The 27,963-nt window shown below is 42.0% G+C and overlaps 2 protein-coding genes and 1 long non-coding RNA gene across 3 annotated transcripts in view; all 3 read left to right on the top strand.

Moving 5' to 3' along the window:
* Nucleotides 1-27,963, top strand: part of LOC134169621 (uncharacterized) — a 640,302-nt gene that overhangs the window by 133,851 nt on the left and 478,488 nt on the right. The window lies entirely within an intron of this gene.
* Nucleotides 1-27,963, top strand: part of PPP4R2 (protein phosphatase 4 regulatory subunit 2) — a 66,941-nt gene that overhangs the window by 1,520 nt on the left and 37,458 nt on the right. The window lies entirely within an intron of this gene.
* Nucleotides 3,083-27,298, top strand: GXYLT2 (glucoside xylosyltransferase 2). The gene is made up of 7 exons (XM_062630345.1): nt 3,083-3,352; nt 10,867-11,056; nt 11,258-11,389; nt 17,619-17,870; nt 18,891-19,014; nt 22,169-22,341; nt 23,065-27,298. Exons 1-7 carry the CDS (start codon nt 3,138-3,140, stop codon nt 23,245-23,247), a joined length of 1,269 nt encoding a protein of 422 aa, XP_062486329.1. The 5' UTR covers nt 3,083-3,137; the 3' UTR covers nt 23,248-27,298.

A 27,963-nucleotide genomic window follows, 5' to 3' on the forward strand; every position in this document is an offset into this window, starting at 1 on the left:
CTGAAACATCTCTGAATCTAATGCATTTTCATCTGAGTGTCCTTTCCCCACAGATTCAATTTTCCAGTTTATAACACTTAACAGTTTCACTTACAGATGTGCCATGTTCATAATACCATGATATCATGATAGGTTTCTTTTTGCTCTTTTCTTTTGCAGTTTCCATTATCCAAAATAAGGAAGCTGCTTATTTGATTTTTCCAGAGGAGGGAAGGATCCTGAAACACAAAGTCCTTTTTCAAATAAGCATAACAACGTAGATGTTGCTATGCTTAGGAGGCAGGATGGTGGCCTTGATAAATTCAGGTTGAAACCTGCAATAGTCTTTAGAAAAATACAATTGTAATGGTGAGGGAGTCAAATATACAATGTGTTTCTTGGTGTTACATTTTGTGGTGTTACCTGCTAGAGAAGTGCCTGTCTTGCTTTGAAGTAGGTGTAAGTAAAGTTTGCATCTGAGAGATCAGGTTATAATTTAGTTTCTTAGTGATTGAAGGACATAAACTGTAATACCAGTAACTGGTATTACATAAGAGGCCCTAATGAACTTCTGTGTGAGCCTGATCCACCACTGCTATGCCCCAGCGTTCTTGGGGCCTGTGGAGTAGTGCAGAGGCAGGCAGGCACACCAAGGATGTCGCATTTTTGTGGCAAATGCAGGGATTTGTGCTGAAGCAATTTTGGGGCTTTCAGACAGCTTCCCAGGGATCTGTTGTGGTTGTGGTCTCTTGTGTGTTAAGAGCCCTTGGAGTTGTTCACTCATACTCCAGGAACAGCATATAAATGCCTTTGTTTGATAGTCTAGGGTTTTAGTTCAGTTATATGACAATAAATTTCTTAGATTTATTTCTCCCTAGATGGTATGTGATATAATTTTCTTTACACTGCTTCTCTGTAGAGGGTGTATGTCTGTCACAGCCCCACTCTGGGGAACCTGGCTCTTTTAACTCTGTCATTCACTCTCACATTAAGTTGCTTGAATCCTTGGCTGCTGCATAAAATAGACTCTCTTACACAACCCTAGAAATTGCAATAATAAATTACTAAGAAGGCTTCATTTTTAAGGTTTTATCAATATATATCTCATGTATTAAGGTTGCACATCATGGCCAGGCCATTGCTTCGCTGCCAGAATCAAACACTTTGAAGAGAGCTATGGATTCAGCAGCACGGATTTGAAGCTGTGCAATGTGATTCTGTTTCAGTCCAGCAGTGAAATTGATCTAGCTTGAGCATGCACGCTGGTGGCATGGGAGATTTGGGATTTGCATAACTTCATTTGAAAGAAAATGGTGCAAATGGGCAGGGTGGTGGTATACTGCAGCATGTCACAGAAACAAGGGGAAAAGTCTCTGAAAATCCCTTAGAATCAGATTTCATAATGGTTACCGTGGTATTTTTATGCAGCAACTGCTGACACATCTCCTATCTATGAGAGAGATTTCATTGACAGTATGAAATCACACATTTGTGCAGGTTGAGGCTTTCAGGGGGTTTCTACTGGTACTCATTTTGAAGTATGAAGTCTGGTGGGGTTTCACTGTAGTATGTGCATTCTCAGAAAAGAGCATATGTTTATGCAGTGTGGTTTTTGTGTAGTTTCTCATTTAGTACTGCTATTTTCTCTTAGTGTGAAGTAATCTATATTTTTGCATCTGCTCAGATGCTGAGTTGGATGAAATTCTGGAACAGGAATCATTCATTGCATTTGCGTTGATAATAAGGTAAAGGACATTTTGGGATACCCTGAGTGAAGGCGTGCTATGGCAGCAGTACAGAACGGCTAGGCTGCACTTTCACTGCCAAAGGGGTGCCCTTTAAGTAGGAAAGGACCAACTCTCTGAAGATTTATCCTAAAAGTAAACCTTCTTTGCAAAGTCGGGCTGTGCAGCGGGAGATATAGTTATAGCGTGCTGGGCCCTTACCTCGGCAGGGTCCTGATCTGCAAGTTCAAGGTCTTTGCATAGTTACCTGTCTGAGGTGTAATGCTTCCCTCGGGTAGCTCTGTGGCTTCTGCAGTGGTCTTCACTGCACAGTTGTAGCACTGAGCAGTTATTTGAAACTAAAAGATCAAACGGCACTGCAGAGAGCACAGCTCGATGGAGGTTGTGCATATGATGGGAACTACTCTGGGCATCGCCCCTCAGCCCTTTTCCAGTGCAGTGCAGCAGCGTGTGATGACTGCACCGTGGAGCAGTCCCTGGAGCTGAAAGCACCCAAAGTCGGCTTCATGTACTGTATTAGCACTGTGAGGGACACATAAGGCTCCACGTTCCTGCTCTCCCCATTTCAAGGTTGGTGTCTCCATTCTTTGCACAGCTTATACTCCAAGAATACTGGTATTCTGTAAGTTTAAAGGTCATTAATCAGGTTATGAACCTAAGAAGGATTTATTGTTGTTGAATTCACAGTGTTGCAGTCTCTGCTGATGTTGACAGCAGACCGCCTCAGATCAGTCATACGAGGACAAGTTCAAAGCCACCCAAAAGTAAGTGAATTTTTATATTCCTGCACAGTTTTACATCTATTGCAGTTTATTGTGACACAACCTGCCTTCCTAGAATATAGGGTGGTGATAAACCAGCATGGCATGGCAGAGGGAAACAGAAGTTTGCCTGTTAGTACAGTCAGGTGAAACATGCTTCAGAGACCAACTTTCTCTCTTATCTTCTCCTCCTGCCCAACATCCTGAGCACACCTACGCTCTTCCATCACTGCACACCTGCACAAGCAGAGGTCTCAGAGATGCCTTCGAGCAAGGCAGTGGGGCAGGAGCCGGAGGCCTGAAGCCCTTCCCGGCTGTTCCTCCGCCTCTACCGAGAGTACTACTACGTGCTGCCTGCGTTGTTAAATAACAAGGTTTTTCCACAGAGCCCCCGCCATCCCGTTATCTCCATCCGCGAACCGTGTCCCGGAGGTTCCGTGGCACGGGGCGAGTGCCGGGCCCGTGCGGCTGCAGGCGGAGTGTTTGGGGGCAGCTAGTCCAGAGAGTACGGTAGGGCGCGCCCCGCCCCTCCTGCCGGGCGCCGGGCCGGGGCTCGGCGGCCACGTCCCCGCACCGGTCCGGGCCGCGTCCGTGCCGTTCCGTGCGGCGGGTGATGTGGTCGGCGGGCGGGCGGGCGGCCTGACCTCCCGCCATGCGGCTGTCGTGCAAGGTGGCGGCGGCGCTGCTGTGCCTCGGCAGCCTGCTGCTGCTCTATCTGCTGGCGGGCAGCGCCGCCGAGCCCCCCCGCCCGCCGCCCGCGCCCTCCGCGCCCGCCCGCCCCGCCGTGCCGCCCGCCCGCCGGCAGCCGCGGCTCAGCCGGAGCCCGCCGCGGAGGAGCCCCGCCGGGGGCAGGCTCGTCAGCGCCAGGTAACGGTACCGGCTCCGGGGCGCGGGAGCTAGCCTGGACCACGCGTGACCGGCCGGCGACCCCCGCGCAGCCACCCCTGCCCCTGCCATCGGCGAGGAGCCCTCCAGGCGCGGCCCGCTCCGGCCGCTGGAGCACGGTCGCTGTCCGGCTTGCGTGGCCTCACGCGTGCCCGGGCCCTCTCGCCCCGCGGGTCTCCTCTGCTATGGCTGGTGTCTCTCGGCCGCCCGGTCCTTGGGGCACGCCCCTGTCCCAGGTCGGTTTCCCCTCGCGTCTGCGAGTGACCAGCGATTAGAAACTCTTCTGCAAACTGCTCTGGCTGCCGAAGCACAAACTTTTTCCTGCCAGTTTTCACTCGGAGCGTGGTTGTCAGAGATGCCACGAAAGTACGTGGAGGTCTCGCCTCCGCCTCTGGTCCCTGCATCCAGCGGGGCGATTACCCCCGCTGCGTGCCTGTGCGACGGCGGCCTCTGGAATAGCCGCTTTTTCATGAGTTTTGGCCTTGTTTTGAAGGCTGACGTGGGGGAATGCGGCACTCGCTGCCTGGAGCCCGTGAGGAGCCGCTGTCAGTCTCGGGAGCTACACTTAATACTAATTTGTCGCTAATGCCCCCGGGAGAAGGGAAGGTGGCTATTTATGTCTGGTACCGCTGGGTTCCAAACTGCAAGGCATCTGCGGATTTTAAGCTTTTTATTTTGCATACCTTTAATATGTAAATTAATTTAGCGGGACTTTAAAAATGAGCTTAAAGTCGTGGTGTGTTGCGTTTCCTCTTTCAGCACCTTACAGGCAGAGTATTTGTTAAAAAACTAATTACTTCAGCAAAAGATGTGGGCAGCGTGCTCTCGGTGGGTGGAGGACTGTTTTCGCCTTTGCATTCCAACTATATTATGGTCAGTGTGACCTCATATATCTAATTAACTTGGTATGTCTTTGTGTCTTTGATTCACGATTTCACAGATATGTTCTGAATGAAAGCCTGTTCCTGTTTTTTTGAGCTCTTATTCCTTAACTTATTAAAGCAGTTGGTTTCTTACCAGCATTGTTACCCTGCTGAATGCAAGCGATGTTTACCGTGGCTGAGAATGGGTCATGGGCAGAATTCAAATGTGTGTATTAAAGCAGGATTATTTCCACTAGCAACTGTACCTCCTGAAGTCATTTTTCTTTAAGGCATATCTCAGCGATTATCATGGAAATCAAGAACACTGAAGGAAGGAGCCCAGAAAGTGTGAAACTGCTGGAGAGAATAAACAACTGTTCCATTCCAATGAGCTTTTCAGTGAGCATCTTCATGTTCCAAAGTTTGACATTATCTAACTTTTCTATTATTCATTGACTTTGAAAGTACTTCTTACAAGGTGTGCAGCACAACACAAAAAATACTCAATTTAAACCCTGCCACTTCTTCATTTTTTTTGTTTGGTTATGAGTTTTTTCGGTAAGTTTTGGTGGGCGTTGTTTTCCCCTCACATCTGCTGGCAGCACATGATCCCGAACCACTGGCACCAGCAGGAGCTTGTGCAGAAGAGAAGCACAATTCTGTGGGTCCAGTTCTGCCCCTTGCTGAAAGATTGTGCAATGTGTTAGCTACTATGAAAATAAAATTTATTTAAGTCAGAGTGTCCATAAAAATAATTTTTTTTTTTGTTGTTTTTGCTGGGGGAGTGTGTGTGATAATGTGGTCCAAGGCAAGGAGATGCTTGTGTTCTTGGAAAGGCAGAAATACCCACCACTGTGTGATGAATCACATCCAGACTCACATGGTGAAATCATCAGGTGGTGGGATCTGCTTGGCTTTAGAAAGCCTGATCCTGAGTACACTGAAGGCAGTGAGAGGGGCTTCAATTTGTAGTGGAATAAACGGACAATGATTTAGGTAGTTACTAACTTGAGGGTTGAGTATTCCCCTGGATATAATAGGCTTTGCTCATGCATGTGCTTACAGTAGAGTACATCCAATGTAACATACTGAATTGGGGTTGTTGTTGCCAATTCCTTCCTATAGTATAAATAATTTTATTTTAGTTACTCCTTATGTGCAAAGGAAAGCATTTTTTATTTGCTGTGAGAGACATAATATGGTATGATTCCTTCAGGATAATAAAACATAGATTATGACTGCGTAAGACCTTGTGACCTGATCACATTTTAGGTGTTTCTATGTAGACTGCATGATGGACTCAAATAACCCTAGTGAAGTTTTGTCTACATGAATATAAAAAGTTGTTTTAATTCAGTTTTGCCAGGTTGATCTGTGTAGTTTCATCAGAAGGATGCAGCTTTGGGACTGAACTCAGAAATAATCAAAGATGTTATTTAGGATGCATGTTTGCTGTGTAAGAATCAGTCATGTCGCCAGTGAGGGCAATTGTGTTTTAACTGGGATTTTGTAGTACTGCTTTCTTTAGTGTGCTTCGTGTTGTTATGTGTGATAATAACAGAAAATACTAAGTTTGTAAGAACTGCAGGTTCCTTCTACTGTAAGTAGTCATATGTAATAAAAGCTGAACTCAGTCACACAGCATCAGCTGGCTGGTATGTGGCAAATGCTGGGAAATGTGTTCATATGTCCTGCTTTGGTTACTAGATAATTTTGGCAAATCTAGGTGAGCATTGCATTTAAGTTTCTGGTTAGCTCTGAAAACTGACTTTTGATGCTGGCTTTATTGATCCTTCCTCTTGGAAGTACTAAATCCTCTGCCTTCAGTAAGGTTTTTTTTTTATATGAATAATCGTAAGTATGTGCCAAACCAACGTGTGTAAAGTATCAAAAAGCAAAAGGGTTATTGTACATTTGAAGGGCAGATGTGACCACACTTTCTATTAAGCCAGCATGGAAGTGAACCTTTGCCAGCACATTTAGTTCCCTTGAAATGACTCTTCCAAAGGAGAACATTTCTTATATGGTAACCTGTCAAGATACTTTCTCTTTCTTTGCAGTCTGTGTGCACACATACAGGTTTGGCTCAAGTTTGATAGCCTGTAATGACATACTGAAGGCCCAAATACCTCAGACTTGTCTAACAGGGAGCCTACTTGATAAAAGAAGACAGAAACATCCATTCTGATACAGAGTGGTTTTCTTCCCTTTCTCTGAGCAGTAGGAGGAGGTTGAAACTTCAACAGTTTTTTGATTGTCAGCAGCTACAGTTTTGTGCAACTGCATTAAATTAGGAAAACTATTAAAAAACATTTAGAGCCTTTCTAATTTATGTTTTAAAGTCTGTGAGAGAATGTGTTTCATATAATGAAGCCCCTGTTGGGACATTGACTCACTGGGGCAGTGTTGACTGTCAGGGAGAGAGCCTATTTAGTGAATCACCAGTTTTGATATAATGCCTAAATCTAACCTTGTTTATACTGCAAGTGTAAATGAGATCATAATATGAAGACCTTTTCAAAAACTAGCAACTCTACTGCATTTTGTAAGAATCTGCACGCATTATCTGTCAGGAATGAATTTGGAGGCTTGACTAGATTAACAGGGTCTGTAGCGAGATGGGAATGCATTATTTTGAATGGATCTGGATTGATTTAGACAGGTTTTGGGTTCATTATGTTTGAGACACTTTGGCTGTGACTAATAAGAAAATTGCATGTAATCTAAACTTTAAGGCCTAGAAATGCTCTCTGTTGTGCTGGAGCACTCAGGCCTCTGCTGTCTCAGTAACCATGCCTGTCAGAAAAAAATGTATACCGTAAATAAAATACTGTTGGGCAACTGGATGGGAGTTGGTCTGGCTTGTTGGAAAGAAGCCTTTGGTATAAGCATTTTATTGTGCTATGTCTTAGCAAGCCTGTCTTCAGCTGTTTCAGATGGATGTATTCTGCAAGTATTTGGTGGTGTTTTCTGTAGTGCTTAATCTTAGGCAACAGTGCTTAATTTTAAAGCCATATAATAGTATGAGAACAGCACATAAGGGAGAACAAGAAGCATTTTTATCTGAACAGCTCAAAGAGTTAGGCATGTTATGTAAGTTAGATTTCTAATACATCAACAAGCTACATTTATGTACTGAAATTAGAAGAAGGATATCAAGGCCTGTAACAAAGACCTTGTATATTTAGTTTCTTTATTTGTTCTTGTTAAACACATTAAACTCTAAGGCCCAGGTCATTGTATTGTTTTAAATGCATTTAAACATCTAATTTAGATTGTAAAATCGAATCATAGGCTCTGTCCATAGCCAGTACGTTGGACTATAAATGAATGTGTGTGTGAATGTTAGGAAGAATTAGCTAATAATAATAATTGTAGCACTCTGTGGATCTACTTGCTCTTTTAATGTGCTTGGAAGTCTCTTGAGGTAGGTTACCATTAGTACTATAACAGCTGCTCCTCTTTTATGGGTAGGACAACTAAAGCAGAAAGAATTAATGACTCGCCCAAAGCTTTGCAAGGACTGACTTACTGAAATAGAGCTGAAACCAATGCTCACTCACCCTTCAGCCACTCACTGAGTACTTCTCTGTGTCAAAAGCCCATCAATGTCTTAGTTTGATACTTACCAATATATTATTTCTTGCTTGCCAGCTGTTTTTTATATATCACATTTTATCCCTTGTACAGTTTACCACAGTATTAACATACTGCATCCTTTAAAACAAAGTATGCATGTTTTGTGTTCCATTAGTTATGTTGTCCAGGAACACCTGAGCAGGGAGTGTATCACAAAGCTTTCTGCTTCCCAGCATGTTTGCGTCAGGAGACATCCTCTAATTTCAGGGTATTTAAAAGATGTGTAGATACGGCACTTAGGGATATGATTTAGTGGGGGACATAGTAGTGTTAGGTTTATAGTTGGACTTGAAGGTCTTTTCCAACCTAAACGGTTCTGTGGTTCTACAACTCAGGATTCAGTATGTACCTTATATGAAACCTCAGCTTAAAGCAGCTTTCGTTAAGCAGTAAGTCTGTTTGAATGAGAAGGCTCCTGGTGCCCAGCCCAACTTACCCCGGTAGAAATGAAGTAGCTGCCCTATTGGTATGAGCTAATTTCTAACCTGCAGTTTCTCTCCTTACAACACGTGGTGGAGGCTCTCATACCTTCATGAGGGGATCCAGCTAAGCCAGCACAGCCATTTATTCTGTATGAGGGAGAATAGATGCTGTTGGTCAAACTGGAACTGTTTTGGTTTGACGACATTTGCTGTATCCTGCAGACCTTTAAGGAATATCCTTTGACCCAGATTATATTTCTCCCCACCCTTTGTTCCTCCTTGCACTGTAAGTACATGTGTGTACAGAGGAGGGATGGGGAGTTGTGACGTTCTTTGCTATAACTGGCTCTTTTGCCTTCCTGGCAGTTTGACTTTGCCTTTACACCTGCTTCTTTGCAGACTTCTGGATAATAATAGTAATTTTATGAAGGCTAAGCTAAAATTGCTGTTAAATGCATCTTGCTGTGGCACTTTCTTATCTCCCTTACCAGCTCATCTTTGTTTTCACAGCCCTCTTGTTTTGCTTATGTACTTCTTAACTAGCTGTTGCCCCCGGTGTCCCTACTACTAGGGCAGTTGAAATACAGCCTCGTGCTCCTTTTCTTGGGGATTTTTATGCCTATTTAGGCCATTGCAGGCTCCTGAACCCCTTCAGTCCAGGCCTTCAAGACTCATAATGCTTCATCTCTGAGGCTCTGGTCTCTGGGGCTGAGAGAGTGTCTTTGTTGGCAGGCAGGATGTCTCTTATTCATCTGCAGCTCCCATGGGCTTACAGGGTATTCATCAAGAGTTGCTTCTGCTAGGTCTGTTTGTTGGAAGTGCTTGTCTACATATACTGGCTTTTTCACTAAGAAATAGCTGCATAATGTGGAGTTCACTGTGGCTAAAATTGCAAAGAAAAGCTCAGTGCTTTGGTGTTGGGTTTTGAAATGTTGCAATAAAAGCTTAGAGTTTAGTCCCTCTCCCAGTGAATTCCATTGCCACAAGCTATATCAAAGCAGTTCTCATCTTGCATATGGCTTGATTTAGAGACTCAATTAAGAGGAAACATTAAACAGATAGGGAGAAGGGGGGAAAAGGGGATCTGTGTGAGCAGCTAATTATTCACTTCAATAATTCAGTGGTTTTTACACTAATAGGTTGTAAAGTAAATACCACTTCACAGAGATGTAGTATTCAATTATTTATACACTGATGAAATTGGGGTTTAATTAAGAGTAAAGCCTAAGACTTTAAACCCTTAATGAAACTTGTTGCTGTGTATAGTCAGTAAGTACCACTGTCTGGTATTCCTTAACACAGAGGTGGGTTACACTGCTGTTACACAGAGCAGCATTTTAATGTCTGGAAGAAGATAGTGACAGCTTTATGACTGTCATTTTTCTCTTTATTTAGAACTTTTGTTTCAGATATTAACTTTGCTGATTAATTGCATGTATGTAATTGTTTGTGCTGAGAAGAGGCAGGGATTGATGCTCTCTGTTCAGTGATACGTCAAGAACTGGTAGTGATCTATGATTAGCCTTTTGAACTCTCCCATAATGATTACGATGCCTGTGATTTAGTTGCTTTGTCAGCACACATCCATGTAATGGAGTATAAATGCCATCCATGTTGGAATGTGAATACAATACAGTAGAAACATTCCTGGAGGATATGATTTATACCTCTCCATACTGCTGGGGGGTCACACAAAACCAAAAGGACGTATTTTCACAATGTCTTCTCCCCAAAAGAACCCTGATTTTTCTGGCCAGCAAATGGACTCGGTGCCTTCTCCACACAGATTCCCCTATAGTTTAGCTTAGATTTGAAGCCCACATAGATGGATGCTCAGTGAAAACCCCGTAGTTTGGTCCTTGATTGCTTGTGGAATGTAGTCTGATTCATCTGGGACATGTGAATCTGTTTGTTTTTAAAAATCCCTATTTTAGCAAAATCTCAGGCATTCCGTGGGGAGAAATGGAGAGTGGTCCTTTGGAACTATGCCAGTACCTTCAGGCCAGGATTAAGGCATGCTTTTTTAATAGCAAAATTAATTAACTCTTAGAATAATTTACATATGGATGGAGTGGATTTTTTGAAAGTATGGGTGTCATCTTCCAGCCTAGCCATTATGGGCCTGGTAATGAAGTTACTGGATGTGGCTCTGCAATCTGCATTTTGTTACAAAGTTGGCTGGGTAGTAATCAGTCCATTCTGGCTTCATAACATCTAAGCTGGGGGAAAAGAAAACAACTATCATTTGCACAGAGCGAGTTGTTGTCTGGTTTGAGATGCTGTTGAATTAGTTTCATCTGTGTGTGTAGCACAGTGATTTATGCAAATCCAGAAATGCAGGGATAACTAGAAAACCTCTGAAAATAGTGTATTTCTTTGTGTTGTACTTTTAAAACTATTGATTTGTGCTGTTGACAAAAAATGGCATGTGGCTCGCATGTTCTGCGGGTATGTAATCAGGAACAAACTTACAGAATGAAGGGGAGTAAAAAACCTCCCTGATACCTGTTAATGCAGGATTCTCTTTATGTCTCTCTCAGTATTTCTTCTATGTCTATTTATGAATTTCCAGGAAGCCTGGAGAACAGAAGCATTCAAAAGAGCCTTCATCTTTGCAATGCATGCATCTGGCAGTTGTGGCATGTGGGGACCGGCTGGAAGAGACGCTGATCATGCTGAAATCAGCACTTCTCTTCAGCAACAGAAGGCTCTGTTTTCACATTTTTGCTGAGGATTCCCTTAAGCCTGAATTTGAGAAGAAGGTGAGTTTCTTTGTCATTTGGTAAATAAATAAATGAGTCACAAGTCACAAATCTCTGAGGAAAATTAGTCTGACATCAACAAGTAGCAGCTAAACGCTTTCTGCGCTGTGCGTGGTTTATAAACTCCTTACAGATGCATATATTTTGTTTTTAAAAAGCTATATAAATGTAGTGTCTAATTCCTCCCCCCATGTCTTTCAGCTGAAGGAATGGCCTTCCTCATACACAAAGAAGTTTGAATACAACATTTACCCAATAACCTTCTCAGTAGGAAATGCTCAGGAATGGAAAAAGTTATTCAAACCATGTGCTGCCCAGCGCCTTTTTCTTCCGGTAAGGCACCTGGATTCTGAGTGGGTTGCTTCAGGAAAAGGTTGATTCCACCAAAAGGAAGCTTTGTTAATGTAATATTAAAACCATTTTCAGTCTAAAACATCTGCTTAGAGATATTTTAGTCCTATGCTTTAGCCACTTAAAAGCAAAACAAAACAGGAATCCAGCCTCACTTTTTCTCCTCCTAACAAAGGATGTGTGTTTCTTATTTGTCTCTAGTTCCATTAGGCTCTCAGACTTTTAAGACTCAGTGCAAGAGCTCTTTCAGGGCAGATGCTTTCAGGGTAGATGCTGCATACCTTCCATAAATAACATTATTTTCAGTGTGCAGTCATCATATCCTCTTTACCCACTATCTCCCTTTCCATATGTTAGTCCTTAGACTGATGCTTTTGGCAATCCCTTTTCCTTGAGTTTTATTTCTTTTTCCAAGACAGTCAGATTTGCCCTTAAGGTACTAATTCCAATGTGTTCCAAGTCAGATTTCATGCAAAAGCATTGTGTATCCTGGGATCTTCAGGCTCACTGGAAAGCTGTATTTTTTGCTGTATAATGTGTCATAAACTTGGAAAACATATAATGTTGCTGGAGAGAAGGGAGGTGTTGATAACAATTTTGCATACACAGAATATCAAAATGGAAAGAACTTTTGCATAAAGCGATTTCTGTGGAATTGAGAACATCTGTCAAAAATATCTTGTGCATTGCTGTTGATTGGGGTGACTCCAGTAAATGACAGGCTAATCACATGATCCAGATTTCATTGCTGCCTTACCAGAAATGGGGGAGGATGACAAAGAAATCTTTACTTTCTCAGATGGAAACAATCAGGAGACAGCTGCGGGTCCAGAGACGTAGGCTATGAATGCATATGTGAGAAAATATGTGCTGTCAGCAGTTCTGTTTATCTGCCATTTAGGGGTAGACTATCAAACACACAGAGGCCAGATGGGCTGAAAGTAACTCCAGCTTCAGCAGGAACGCTGTCTACCCTGAGTAAATATTTACATCACCTGGAAAATAATCCCCAAGAGTTAGCTTGTTCAGTACAGATTGTTTGTAGGGATGTACTCAAATGGGACACCTTTCACTGCGCAAACAATTCTCTGTTCTTACTACGGTGATAATTTTTGGCATTTTGGTAAACTCTCATCACAGAAACAATTTCACTTTTATTTGCCACCACCTTTCTGATGACAGAAAAGGGTTATGTATCCATTCTGATTCTTTAGCCTGGGCAGTGCTTTTTTGGTTCCTTTTTTGCCACTCACATGTTGCCAAAGTTCACCAGTAATGTTCTGTAAAGGAGTGTTAGAGCATTGCATATTGTCTTATCAAAGCTAGGAGGCAGCCTGAACTGTAAATGTTTGTTTTTCTTGGGGCAGTTGCAAAATGTTGTGTGTGTTCAGGCTGAGATTTATGGCTTCAAATGGGGGGGGCGGTTGTCCGAGAGTAGTTGCAGCTGACACTTAAGTTGATGTGAATATAGTAAAGAAAACAAGTTGTAGTAATAGCTGTGGTGGCAAGAGTCCAGTTGGACTTTGGTATTGAAGTTCACAGGGTGACAGAACCTTGGGATGTTCCTGGGTAATTTCAGCCACAGTTATTATTTACTTTGGTGCTTGATAAGGAGGTTCTGATATCCCATTTGAATGAGCCAATGCTGTAGAAATGCAGTCGGCACACAGTGGGAGCAGAGGGTTGCTGGTGGTATTGCTTACAGTACTATTTTGCCTTAGATTTTAAATAAATACCAGCAGGATGTCAGCATCCTTTTTTTTTTTTCCCTTAGCCTTCCCTGCAATAAGCATTTTCCCCTGCGGTGGTATAAAAGGTGCCTGGATTTAGGGAAGATCTCAGGAGAGCAGTAGTTATCAGCTGTTTAGCTCTTAGTTGTGCAAATTGTCTTTCTCCTGATAATGCTAAGCCTGAGTGGAATGTGAGTCTTTGATTCACAAGTGGCTCTCCTGCCAAAGCAATCTCTTCTGCAGCACCAGCAGGCATGTGAAAGTGGACAGGAGGGTGTGAGGAATGTGTTAAGAGAAAATTGCTTAAGAATCTTTCAGTGGTTTTACTCACTGACAAAACTAGAGCTCTGGGATGTGATCCTGCAGCTTGTAGTAATGAACTGCTTTGTCCTGGAGAACAGGCTGATGTTGATGAAACCATTCTCAGTTTGTTGAATCTACTGGGCTTGCTAAAGTATTAAGATCATACAGCATCCTGCATTTTACAGAGGTGTTCTGTGACATCTGATCATGTTTGCCTCTTACATGCAGGGAAAGCAGATTGAACCTCCACATAAGCTCAGAAGTCTAAATCTCTTGCAGCAATCTACTGCAATAGAACAATCAATGAGATTTGCAAAGACAGAATAAGGAAGACATGGATCTTAACATGAGCACAAAAGGAAACTTCAAAAATTAACCAGGAGGGTAATGCTCTCAGCAATCATTTGAAACTGTTTTGTATACTGATATGGATGTTAAGACACCGGGTGAAAAACTGTCTTCTGGTCTCACAAATGTCACAAACCACAGAGCTGCCTTGCAGCTGTCTATATTGCTGGTTTGGAGCTACCAAAACAATCAGCTAAAATGAAATGCTTAAGGGATTTTTGGATGATTTTAGCTCTCATAGTAACTAACATTTAGAACCCTTCTCATAACACTTAATCTACTTAGGAGCTTTTAAGGTAGATTAGCAATATCCCTGTATAACAAATGTCCTTTTGAGTACATGAAAGGATCCAACCCAGTGGATCAGTGGCAGCACTGGGAATTAGTGGCAGCACTAGGTAAGTTACCAGGATCTTATCTAGACAAAAGTTTCTGCATCTGACTTAATTTCTTAATACAATTAAGTTTAGCAACTCAGCTTTGTGGTACTGCTCCATTAGCATCAAGATTTGTGATTTGTCCTTAATTCTGGATAAAGCTCTGATTAACTTCCATGCTGGCCATTGCAAACCGTTAGGTAGCACAGCTTCACAGTACACCAATATGTGTGTTATTACTTGCCAACCTTGCTAACACAGGCAGAATCTATGGAGACAGAAGTTGTGAAATCGAATTACAGATAACTAAGTATTTAAGTGAAGTGTTAGGCTAAATATAGGCAGTTCTGTGCAGAGCTTTTTGACAGATTATTAAGAATATTTTATGTAGCTGCAAGAAAATCACACCTCTCTTAAGCTGTTCACGCCAGTAGCATGAGGAGGAAGACAGGTCCAGTCAAGCCATGTTTCTGACCAGTCGTTTCAAAAATCACAGTCTCTCAGGTATGTCTGCATGCTTTGAGCTAGCAAGGGTGAACCTGGGCTACCAGACACAGTCTTGCATGGCTTATGCTCCACGTCAGATGCATGTCATTTTTAAGCTGCAGTCATGTTGCTCTGGTTGCCTGTCGTGGCAGGCTCAGAGCACTCCTAGCCCTAGCTGTGCAGCATCTGGAGCAGGCAGAACAAGCTGGAGCTAAGTCTCTTGCACCATAGGGTTACCTTGTGGTACTCAACTGCTTTTGACATTGAAAAGCAGCAAGGTCAAAATTCATTGTCTTTCTTGTATGCTTTTGAGTAAGTAAATGCAAGTATTCTGAGGGCTGAATAAAGCCTAAAATATTTTTTTTCAAAAACTTCTTCAATTTGGGAACAAAAGCTGTGGGTCACTGGGAATGCTGGAGTTACTGAAATGAAGTGTATCCCCAGTGTAACTCCACTGAAATCCTGGGAGCTACAATAGGAACTCTTAGAGCCACAATTTCTGCAGTTAAGTTCCCCTAAGCAAGGTGAAGTTAAATGCGTAGCCAGAAGGAGATGGGATCAATTCAAACTGACACCACAGGTTTTAAATAAGTCTTAACACTTCACATGTGAAAGAGAAAAGTGTGAAGGGCTTAAAGGAAGTAGCACAGATTTTTTCATTAGACTGTTGGGTGTCACTGCAGGGCAACACCTTGAACACAGGAGAGGGAAGAATCTTCTGAAAGAGCATGTGAATCCCGAGTGGAGGAATACAAGGTGAAAAACTTCAGGTCAGATGCTGCTGGGCACCTGCTTCTCTAAGAGCTGGAATATCTGCTTGGACCTGTCTGTGCGTAGGAAAATTATTACAGTCCACTGACTTACACAGTCTTAAATGAGTGTGTAGATTTAAGGTTGCTGAAAGAACAGTTTTCTGCTGGAAGAAGCAGTGTCCAGGCTTCCCCCTTCACCCTCTGCTGGAAGATACCCAAACTTGTCTCCCTAGCAGGGTACCCTTAGAAGAAACCTTTCATGGTGTACAGTGTGCCATGGATCCCTCAGGCAAAGCCCAGTATTCCTCATGTGTTATCTTCTGTCTTGGACTAAATTTTGGGGTGATTTTTTTTCTTAACATATTTTAATTTTCTAAGACTTCATATAGTAGGTGCCTATGAACAGGACTTGTAGATGCTGCAGAATAGTACACTCTATCTAGGATACCCTTAAGTTGAAAAACCCATTCTTTTCAACCATCTGACTTCTATTGATTTACTCTTAAAGTAGGATTCTTTTTTTACTTGTTTTTTTCTTTAGTACTGGACTCCAGGATACAGAATGTTTGCAAATGTTTGCCTCTGAGCTCCTGGTGTGTTATTGAACTGTGTCACTCGTTTATTTATACCTGCACATGCGGTTTGTATGGTTTTTGTGGAAAAATGGTGTATTGCTATAACCTTCCATCCAGCAAAGGATGGGCATTGTGTTGGATTGTTTTCTTGGAGCTTCTTGTCAGTATAACTTGTGTTTAATATGTAGAGACGCTTACCTTCTCCTTGTTCTGATATGTAGGAAGAAAATGTAGTTACTATGTGAGGAATACAGGTGAGGGATTTGTTAAACTTGGCTAAATGTCAGTCTGAATCCCAAAGTGTGCAGTCAGGTGAAAAATCCCCTTGAAGTCCATACTCAGGGATTTGGCCTGTTGAGCATGATTAAAGGTAATTTTTTTCCCCACACTTGTTCAAAATCTTTGTTGCTCACTCTGTTGCACAGGTAATTGTCAGTCACAGTGCACTTCAATTTATGTAAAATTCAATTGATTTAGTAGCATTTACTGTTACCTGCTTGAATAGAGTTTGTCATTAGTATCATTGCTTCATGGAAGAGTGATTGTCCTGTTCATTGAGTGGTGAAAATCAATAGCCTTTTGGATTTGCTTTTTAAAGACAAAAAGAAAGAGAAATGGGGCTTTGGCTGAGACCAATATGAGAAATTTTCAGTCCTTTGGGAATTTTTGAGTTTTAGCAAATAACAAAGAGCAACAACAGTGCAGTTGGAACTGATGGTCAACTTTAGCTAATAATATTTATTACTTAACAGCCATCCTTAAAGATAGCTGGTGCAAACATGGAGGGAGTTTTCTTGCCCTGTTGAAGCGCTTTATCAGTTGCCCTACTCGAGTTAAGGAATGAGCATGTAAGGATATGGATAGCCACAAGGGGGAACATTGTAAGCAAGACTAGGTGAAATATCCTGCCTCTAATTGACAGTTTATGCCCTTCTGACTTGACTAACTCCACTGTGGTTATTCCTGATAGTCTGATAACAGAAATCAGAATCTGACCTATTGAGTTTTAATGTGACATTTCACTTTAGCAAGCAAATTTTGGTCTTCAGGAGGATGCATGTACCTTTTGGTGATCAATGGGGTTTCTTAATTAATGGGGAACATTTGTATATATTAATACTGCATGTAAGTCTCCCAGGAGCACAGGGTTGTAATAGGAAAAACAGTCACTAGAAAGGCATAAGGAAACATGATACTAAATAGAGATGGAAAGTATTCTGTTCTACCAGCTTACCCTTTCTGTTAGTGGAGCAAGCTGTATGTTTCACCACTTACAGATCTTGAAAAGAAGAAAGCTATGTAAATAAATATCCTATGCATTTTATTTCTGAACTGAGACTAAATGGTCCTTGCAGGTACTTTTGAGAGCTCGGTGGATTATTGTTTCATATGAAGGTTAGAATCCAACTTCTGTGGTCTGGTTGCTGTTTGCTGTGCAGTTCGAAAAAAAACCACTAAACAAACAACAAGCCAATAACCTGGTAACTGCTATTCCTGTGTGTAATTACATTTAGCTGATAAATCAATAACCTCTTTCAAATTATTCTTTTAAAATAACAGTACCTTCTGCCAATAATCTTCCTGTTTGTTGTCTATTTTCTTTTTCATCTATTCCTCTCCTTGCTGTGCAAACCCAAAAGGTCATTTTGAAGGATGTGGATTCTCTCCTTTATGTGGACACTGATGTCCTCTTCCTGAGGCCCATCGATGACATCTGGAACATCCTGACAGAGTTCAACTCCACACAGCTAGCTGCTATGGCCCCAGAGCATGAGATACCAAAGATTGGCTGGTACAGTCGCTTTGCACGTCACCCTTATTATGGGACAACTGGAGTCAATTCCGGAGTGATGCTAATGAATTTAACACGGATACGCAACACTCAGTTCAAGGTGAGAAGAGATACAGCTGTTTCAGGAAGGAATGAGCTCTGTATCTTTCACGGCTTGTAAAGCTTAGTATAAAATTACATAAAGTTTGTAATATAAGGAATCTGAAAAATAGATATATATATATATATATATATATATATATATATAACTGGGAACTAAAATAAATTATAGGGAAAATGATTATTAAAACAAGTAAAGCTTCCTCAAGAGGCCGGAGCACAGAGAACTGCAGATGCAGTCTGTTAGCAGTAGTGAAACTGGCTGCTTAAACATTCCTTTTTCCCTAGAAAGACCCATGAAAGAATAAACTCCAGGATCTCTAGTGCAGTCATTGTGGTGTTGTTGAAATTGGAAAGCCTGATGTAAATACCCAGAGAAAATGGTAATGTTTTGTGTCTGCTGTAAATAGAATTTTGAATCCTGCTGCAGATCAAGTGACTCCATGAATTGATATAAATGAGAGGGGAGAATTTTCACTGACATCTGACATGTCTCCTTTTTTGTGAAAGGCCTGTGGAATCTGTGTCTTTCATTGAGCACGTATTCTCTAGATCTTCTTTTAAACTTTATTTGCCCCAAGTGGTTTTGTTCCTCAGCCAAAGCCGGGGGTTTCCTGTATTGTTACAGGAACAGCTTGAGCTCTTGGTCTTGATAACCATTATATTCAGGGAATATAATTTTTTGAGTGCATTTTCATCACTCAGTTTTCACCTTGTCCCTGCATTTTTGCATTTTTCCACTTTTTCTCCCTCCTGCTGCTCAGAATAGGAAGACTCTGAATAGCAGGAGCTGACATCAGAGAGAGACCCAGGAGACCTTGCTTTCCTGTTTAGATAAACAGCACCATCAGCTCTGCTGTTTCAAACCTATCCAGGTCTAACACTTCCTGGCAGTTCTTCATTTTTTACCTAGGGATGTGAAGGGGTTCAGCAGACTTATAAGTAAGTGGTGCCACAGTCTGATTTATACATCACATAATGTCCCTCTACTAACCTGTTGCTTCTGGTTTCTGCCCTGCAGAACAGCATGATACCGAGTGGTTTGACTTGGGAGGAAATGTTATATCCATTATACCAAAAGTACAAAAACTACATTACATGGGGAGACCAGGATTTACTAAATATAATTTTTTACTTTAACCCAGGTAAGTAATGACTCTTGGGAGTCATCATTAGATTTGTTAAGAACATTTCTCGAACTTGATATTTTTTTCTTAAATGCCATTTGTTATTTATATGTATAATGTACTTGGGCATAAAGTTAATGAGTGAGTACACTGGGATTTACAGCCTGTGAAACTACTTCTGAATGTGGTGCTGCTAGTGGGGCTCAGACTTGGTTCCATTGAATATGTAAATCTGTTTTCTGGAGATTCTGAGAAAATAGGGAAGTGTAACATTAATGATCAGATGCAGCAATGAAGTTCAAGTTTTGTGTGTGCTTAAAAAGCACCACTGGACCAGGGCCTGGCTGAAGAAATATTTTTGTTTCAGATGTTTATCTGAATGTGAAATTGCCAAACATTCTCCAAAGCTGTGCTTTATTTTTCTGCAATACAGCTGAATTCTGATATTTATGCAAAGAGTTACAAAGCAAATACAAATGGACACAGCCACTGGAATATCTCTTCTAAAACTGGTGCCCTGCCTACTCTTGCTCCTTCACAGTTCTTGAGAAAGATGCTTCCAGCCTCTCAGCTGAGTGACCCTGCCTCAGCAGGCACCAGGGTCGTGTCATCTATATTCTGCTCCTTACATTTATGCATTTTCTACTCTTCTGTATTCTGCTTGCTCTGAGACTAAGAGCAGCTCTCTCCAGTCCTTGTTCTCAGAGAACAGATGGCATAACCCACCTATCCTAGTGCGGACCAGCATGACCAACACATACGTACTTGTCAGCCCAGCAAAAATGTGATCTTTGATTCCTGCCTGTCAGTCTTGCACAACCCCTCTGAAAACAGCACATAGCATTTCAGTTTGTCCCTTTTCCCTTGAATTGGGGTTGTATTCCCATGAGTGCATTCCCAGGGAACTGTCAAGTTTGGGCATCTGTGTTTTAGAAGGGTATGACTTTCCACAAGTGCTGAGACAGTTTCTGGGAATTCAGCCCCTTGTGAGTATGCTGCACTGGTTACACAGAAGTGACTTCAAGCACTTCCAAACCCAGGAACATCTGAGAAATGCAAGGATTTCAAAACTGCAACATAGTACATGATTCCCAAAGAAGCTGAGGACCTTATTTCATGCTTCTGAATGGATGCTGAGTATCCATTCTTACTTGCTTTTTCTTGTTTCCCATGTGACCTCATATTCACTCAGGTGATCTTAGGAACAGAATAAGTTTGGATTTATATTTATTTATTCTGTTCCCTTTTTCTCTAAGGAGTCACAGGCTGGGTAACTGGATATACCCAAATCCAGGCAAATAAAAGGAGAAAGCGAAAGCAAAGTGATAAGCTAACATCTGTTTGCTGCAGACAGATGTCAAGCATCAGATGTACACCCTCAATCCTAGGGAAAAAATAAAGTGGAAGAAATCTTCATTATGAAATCATAAATAAATTTCCCAAAAGAAATGAATGTTATGGGAATAGGGCCTACTGGAGGAAGAAGAAGCTGAGGCTGGGTTGGTTGTGAGGTTAAACCGAAGCTGCTAACTTCAGTGTGGTGGAAAAAGAAAAGATTACAGAAGTATTTGAATTTTCTATCAGATCCACATGTTGGGAGTTTCCTGCACCAGTCTCTGGCCTTCCCTTGTAACTGATAAATAATTTTTTATGAATGACGTAACATGAGACTGCACAAGGAAACAAAAGAGCTGGATACAACTAAACCAGAAAACAAGACTTGCCCCAGCTTTTAAGCTGCTGGGTTGTTGAGACCAGTCTGGGAAAGGGTCAGTCAAGATCCTGCAGGCGGCTTTTTGTAGATGCAGTGCATTGGCTTAAAAATGCCCAGCACTGTCTAACCTGGGGCCTGGAGAGACGAGCCCTTCTTCCCATCTCTGAAGGCTGCTGTGGTGATTGATGGGTCTGAAGGCTCCCAGAACAGCTGGAGCCCAAGTCCAGCTGGGACAGCAAAAATGCACAAACGCATCACGGTGAGAAGGTCACAAACGCTCGGATGACATGTGAAAGCTCATGAGCACCTGGTGACATCCTTTCCCCACAGTGACCTCCTGGTGACTGTACTGGGAAACATCTGCTCAGGGTTACCAGAAGGATCCCTGTTACCTGTAGCAGGGTTTGGATCAGACATTACTGCTCTTCCTGCCCTTTCAGCAACACCAGGGAGCAGTTCTGGATGTGTGATGGGTCAGACGGAATGGGCACCATTTACAATCTGCCCTTTCTGGACAAGTCTCCTGCTATATAGAGGGAGATTTCTTCCCCTCAAGGGAAGAAATGTTTCAGAAACTTTATCTCCTACATCTTCAAGAGCCACACAGGACCAGCTGCAGACTTCCTGGGAAGCTAGGAAAGGCCAAGTGAAGAATTCAGTCTTCAGTGTGTCTGGCATGACCTGCCAGCATCATGCAATGATTTATTGTGCTCCATTTCTGCAGCAGAAAGGTCACAGGGACTGGTGTCATTTATTATAAGCAGATTGCAAATCCTGTGGGTGCACAGAGAGTTTAAAAAAGGAAGAAGAATCAGTAGGAGAGAGGAAGTTGCAAGCCCTTTTGAGAAATTCAGCTCATCTTTAAATAACCTAGGCCTGTGAAACTAATGGATGACCATTTTTAGAAGGACTGTGGATAAAATACCTTTTACACTCTGCTGTATCTCAGTATAACAAATTGCCATAGCCTCAGTGAAAGCTTCAGCAGTCAACCCCAGATATACTCTGCAAGTTTTCCCATGCTGTTTCCAGAAGGACTGAGGATTTTGCATAGCCCTGCTGGTTGTGTGTGCCTCCCTAGTCATTTCTGTACCTTCACAAACTTCTTAGGGGCAGAGGGTGCTGGGTGGTGCCACGTGGTGCACACAGTCTGGGTTTGAGTCTGTCATTTCTAGCTTTGGAAAATGCTGCCTTGGTTTATGTTTGCACCCAGTCTTTGTGTTGGCCTCTCTTTCTGTTAGCTCAGGTCTAACAGTGCTGAGGTTTGTATAGTCATCCCCTGAGGCAAGGAAGCTTCCCTGTGTAGCTGCTGTTTGGCATATTTGCAGAAGAGCTAACTGAATTTTTCCTGATATCAGTGGCAGCTTTTCCACAGAACCATGGTTTAATTGGTTGTAACTCTTGTTTGATGTGTCTTTTTCTTTCCTTCACCCCATCTTCCTTCACTGACATGGGCAGAGTGTCTCTATGTGTTTCCCTGTCAGTGGAATTACCGGCCTGATCATTGTATGTATGGAAGCAACTGCAAAGGTGCAGAAGAAGAAGGTGTCTCTATTCTACATGGAAATAGGGGTGTCTACCATGATGACAAACAACCTACGTTCAAGGCACTCTATGAAGTGATACGTGATGTAAGTCTTCTGTCTTGACAGAGGCAGTCCTTTTATTTCAGTGTAATTATAGCTTTAACCAGGTCACTCAGACCGCTCTTCCAGCAGATCAGGCTGAGCAGAGCTGTGCTGTATGTGCACCCATCAGACACAAGACAACAAGGTTGCTTTGGCCTCTCCTGTTTCACTGCATGCATGTGTGGTTTAGATGATCTTCATATTATAGTAAAATTCTAATTAAAAAGGCTGATAAATTACTTTTCTGTAATAACAGAGGTAGGAAAAGGAATTATTTAGATGGAGTTATTCCTGCTAGTTCTGCAGCTCTGGTCCATAAATACCCAAAGCAAGCTTGTCCTCCCTGAGCACCTACAGCCTTGGGGCACACAGAAGGCAAAACCTTGCATATAGACACAGGTCCATATTCCCACTCTGGATGTTGTATGAGTACACCTCCACTCTCTAAAAGCTGTGTCATTACAGTATCCCTGTGTTAGCAAATCTCCTTTCAATGCAGACTCCAGAAATACAGCTTCTGGGCAGTTGGCTGGTTCAGGTAATACACCTTTTCTGAAAGCAGGTGCCCTCAAGCAGAGCAGTGTTTGAAGCTGACAGGCTTTGCTGATGCTGTGGGAATGTGGGGGACAAGTCACTGCCTACCTGCAGCAGGCTCTTTTAAAGAAACTTCTAAAATGCCATTTTGTAACTGGTGAAAACTAATAATTCTTCTTTTCTTGTCTTTAGTTTCCATTTGAAGACAATCTCTTCCAGTCTCTGTACTACCCTCTGCAGTCCAAGTTTCTGGATACAGTGCACACTTTATGTGGGAGAATTCCGCAAGTATTTTTGAAGCAAATTGAGAAAACTATGAAGAAGGTGTATGAAAATCGTGTCATTGTCTACTTGGGTGCCAACCACAGATACTAAATGTAGCTATATATTTTTAAGCAGTTTTTCAGTCTTGCACCCCATCTCATGAAGCATAAAAATGAAGAGTACGATCTCCTTTTCTGAAACTCAGAATTAAAATAGTTCCCTTATCCAATTTCCTAATAACCCCTGAAATTACAAAACCAGAGGAAATCCTAGGACCTAAGCTGTCTTTTGTTCTCTTCCTGTGTTTACTCTTGGTTGTACCAGGGAGAGGTGAAGATTCTCACTTTCATTTGATGAGTTTAGTTTGCTTATTTAAGAACAGCTGTATTCACTGTAGCCTGTACAGATCTTAGGCTTGACAAACTATGGTTTGAACCATGTGACATCAGGAATATAACTCTGAAATGACAGGGCAAATATTCTTGACTCATGAGAGCACTGAATTACAGAGCAGATCACTTGTGTGATAGGATCAGTTAAAATTTACTGTAGTAAAGGGAAAGAATTTGCTTAAAATTGCACTTCTGTCTCAAGGTATATTACCTGCTGTTCTTCACATGTAGGACCTACGATTTCTCTTACTTAAAAGAATTAGAGGAATAGAAGTGCCTCTTTGTACTTTACAGCACTTTTTGTCTGGTGATTCTCATTTTTCCCCTTCTGCTCTTCAGTAGTTTTGTGAGGGCATCTCATGAAGGAATTACAAGGAAAATAATTGCAGCATCAATAGGAAGACTGTACAGGAAATGTGAGGGGAATGCAATGGAAGCTGTGGCACCTGCACAACTAGTGGAGAACAGCAACACAATTCTTTCTTGTGGTGTATGGTCATGGTCTTCCCCTCCAGTGTCTTACAGTTTTAAGAATGTATCTATAACTTGGTAATACTAATTGCATTAGACACAGTCCAAGAATATTGTGAATGAAGAGAACAAAACCAGATACTGTTGATCTGGTTTCCTCTTTAATTAATCCTCTCTAATTGCTGTTTACTGCACAGTAACAGTAGTATGCAACTGACAACCAGGGATGGTGCGACTGCTGCCTCTGACTCACCTTTCCGGTTCACCAGAAACTTGGGGTATAGACATAATTTCTGCCTGGTACTTTTGTCCGTGAAAGTTGAGAGTTTTATGCTAGGATCATAATGAAGATCCTCAAAGTGAAAGAGGATACAGGATGGCTTTAATGCTTATTTCAAATACTTCATGTAGTTTAGGTTTCGCAAGTATGATGATCACCTGATGAGATTCATACACAACAGCTTATTAAAACTAGCAGTAGCTGAAAGGTGCTTGGCACAAGTCACTGGGAAAGTGAGGATGCTCTTAAAGAGTGGTGATACAAGAGCAGACTCCCAGAGGGTGTTTGCTAAGTGTAAGCCCCGAGGGGTGTGTGTAGGTAAGTGCTTCAGGAAGACAGCAGAGAAAATGATCTTATCAGGTCTGTTCAGCAGGTAAAATTAGCCATTGCTTGGAACTACTCACTTTAATAGGCAAAGTAGGAGAGGGGTGAGAAGGGTGAGATACATGGAGCTTTCTTGTACTGAAAGGCAAACTGATAGAGGTTGTATATCCTGTACACGTAATGTGTGTTTATTAGCGATAACCATCCTGGGGGGTGTGAATGAGTGAAAAGGATATGTGTCCTAAGTTAAAACGTACGATTTCTGAAAAATTGCAGTTTTGGGGGTTTCTGTCCTGTCCAGTCAGGGCTGATGCACAATTTCATAAGAAAAGAGACTCCAAGAGAAAGTCCTTTAGGTTTGCATGTACCTCTCTCCCTGTGTGGCAGCTCCTGAGTGGAGGGAAAGGCAGGCCCTGCTGGCATCTCAGCTGCAGTGAACAGCCTGTACACAGGATGAAGCACCGGCAAACACCAGCGTGTGAAAACGCCTGTGACACATCCGTAAGTGCTGGGTGAATGACACAAGGTGGCTAACGGCATCACAGGAAGCATCTGAGTAGAGGAGGTGTTAAGATAGAGGCTTGAAATAAGGGACATACTATCTTGGTCCTAGCAGTCTCACTGCTGCTCTCTGCTAGTCCTCGCAGGCAGGACAGACAGACAGAAACTGTTGTTTGCAGGCTGTGTGCTGCAAATTCTAATCAGTGATTTGTGTGATTCTGACTCTCATCCCTTCTCTTGCAGTTTGCCACTAATGTGTAAATTGACATGCAAAGGAGACTGGCAGCTCTGCATCTATTTTGATTGAAAGCACAGGACCCAGAAAGACATTTAAAGTGTAGATGTTACTGCTTCTCCAACTTAGTATTGTCTGGTTTAACTGAAGTTTTAGTTGCCACTTAAAAAGAACAGAACACTTCTAGTTGCAGAGAGGAGTGTGAATGTGACCCAAACGAACACTGAAGACTTCAGAATTGGAAGGCAATGAAAGGCAAATTCAGCATGCTGTTTTAAAAAGTTTAAGATCATCTAAGCCTAACGTAGGTAGGTAGGTAAACCTTTCAGGATAGCAATACTGAGAGCTTATAAAAAATACTTGCTTATATTAGCTTGCTTTTTGATCTTTGTTTTCAAGTATCAGGGTAAAGCTGACTGTGGGTCAGATGAGGCCAGATGAGGTGCATGCTGGGCACTCTGAATTCCTCATTTCTATGGTAGCTACAAGCCACGGAAAGTTGCATAGCAAAAGTCCTGTTGCCCAGACAGTCGTAACTCTGGTGCTAAGCCTCTGAAGTTTGGGAGGCTGGGATTGTGTAAGCTGTGATTCAGCAGAACCCAGCAGCTATGGGCACATTAAAATGAAGGAATGGAATTCATTACAAAACAAAAGCATTTTTGCATTTAAAATTATTAGAGATGAAACCAGTGCTTTTTATGTTTACAAGAGGTGCTACATTATGTTTAGAAGGAATTGTGTTATATTCTCAACAGCTATTAAAATTTAAGAAGTATATGCTTTAACATGAAGACTTTTTTTAATATAATACCAACTTGCAGGAAGAAAGGGGGAGGCTCCCCCCTGCTGAGCTGCTCCTGAGCTCCCCAAAGTGGCTTAAAACAATTCTGTAACTTCAGTTTTGTTGCTGTTACAGTTATTAATATATGTTTTATTACCGCTTCCAAAACCATGATATATTTTGGTTTTAACAGTAGTTGATTCTAATATTAATCTTATTTAGAAACCAGTTTTAATTCCTTTCCTATTTCATACTTGTGGCTAATTCCTTGTTAATTAGCCTTCATTTATTTTAATAACGGGATATGTAAATACGTATATAGACTTTACATCCTCACTCCCCCTTCCTCTCATGTATTTTAGCTATTTCCAATGACATAGTGTAATGAAACCACCTTTGCTAATGTAATACCCTCAGCAGTGTCAGGCTAACGTAGGGGGTAAACAAAACCAGTTTTCGTTACACTCCAGCACATGGAATGTATGGGTAACAAAGGGAAAGTATCCCCTTGCACACTGAGAAGGAAGCAGCAGGGTACAGCAGAGAACTGTGCCTGCTTCATCTGAACTTAAGCCCCAAACCAGCAAATGTTGGATACTCTGAATTTTGCCTGTGTATTCGGGGGCTTATGTGTAGTGCATAATGCTAAGCATGTAACCAAGTCCTTGCTGTATCAGCGCTAGATATTCAGGGTTTAAAGTTGCTATATTATACTTGAACTTGCTGAAGACAGAAAAATAGGGGCTTTGTAGTAAGTGCTGCTGAGCACCTTCTTTTAGCTCAAAGCCATTTAAAAGGCATCAGGCTACCAGTGCACGTTGTACCACAAAGAGCTGCTGGAGTGGGAAGCATTTGGTCGCATCATTTCTCTAATGTGAGAGTTTCTCCAGGCTATTTGCCTGCATGTTACAAAGCAGGCTTAGATAGCTACACTGTCCTGTCACTTACAGGAGGAAACTGGAAACTGCTCTGTGTGTGTGTGTGTGTGTGTGTGTGTGTGTGTGTGTAATAGGAGCGTGTGTGTAAAGAATTCTGTACCTTTTCTCTGTCATTTAATTGCTCATGTATTTTTGTTTGACAAGTGCACCGATTGTTTATAGCTCCCAAGGAGGCCTAGCAGTGCATTTCTTTGTTAAGATCCTTTGGCTTACAGTACAAATAAATGAAGTTTTAAGCAAGCTCTGTATTTTGATAGTTTCCTTTTAAATACAAGATTTTGTGTCTCTGTGTGTCAGGGGGTGATGGGTCTGATTGGGATGGAGTTTTGTATTGTGGTGATGATACAGTGTGTGTATGCAAAGTATGTCTGCATTGAGCAGAGAACAGTGTTCCTCTTTTACAATTTCACTGTAGCAAGAGACCATTATATTGGATATGTTACTGAAAGAGAGAAATCCATACCTTTAACTTGCCTGAAAGTGCTAATGTGTCATGCTACAACTCCAGGTGCATTACAGTGACCATAGATCAGAACCTGATCTCAAAGGAAACCAGTTTCACCTTTTTAACATTTCTCCATTATTGTTTGCTCCCTGGAGGACTTGGCCATTTAGCACCATTTCCCTTCCCTTCTTCTGGTATTAAATCTTAACTTTTGACACTGTTGTATGGTCACTGCTGCAATCTCCTTGGTTGTGCCATAACATCTCTGTGCGACAGAAGCTCATGTTCAGCCAAGCCAGTTGCCAGCCTGGTGATGAAATTGATTCCTCACTTGCTCATTGTTTGGTATGTTGGGCTCAGCCACGTTTGCTTCGAAGTCAGGAATAAAACTCACAAGAAAAGGTAAGGGCAGCCATAAAACAACAGTTCTCTGTCCAGTGCTGCTCTGTCCGTGCCTGGG

This window comes from Pezoporus occidentalis, unplaced genomic scaffold, assembly GCF_034315485.1.
Source record: "Pezoporus occidentalis ecotype Australia unplaced genomic scaffold, CSIRO_AGI_Poc_V1 ctg35, whole genome shotgun sequence".
NCBI lineage: Eukaryota > Metazoa > Chordata > Aves > Psittaciformes > Psittacidae > Pezoporus > Pezoporus occidentalis.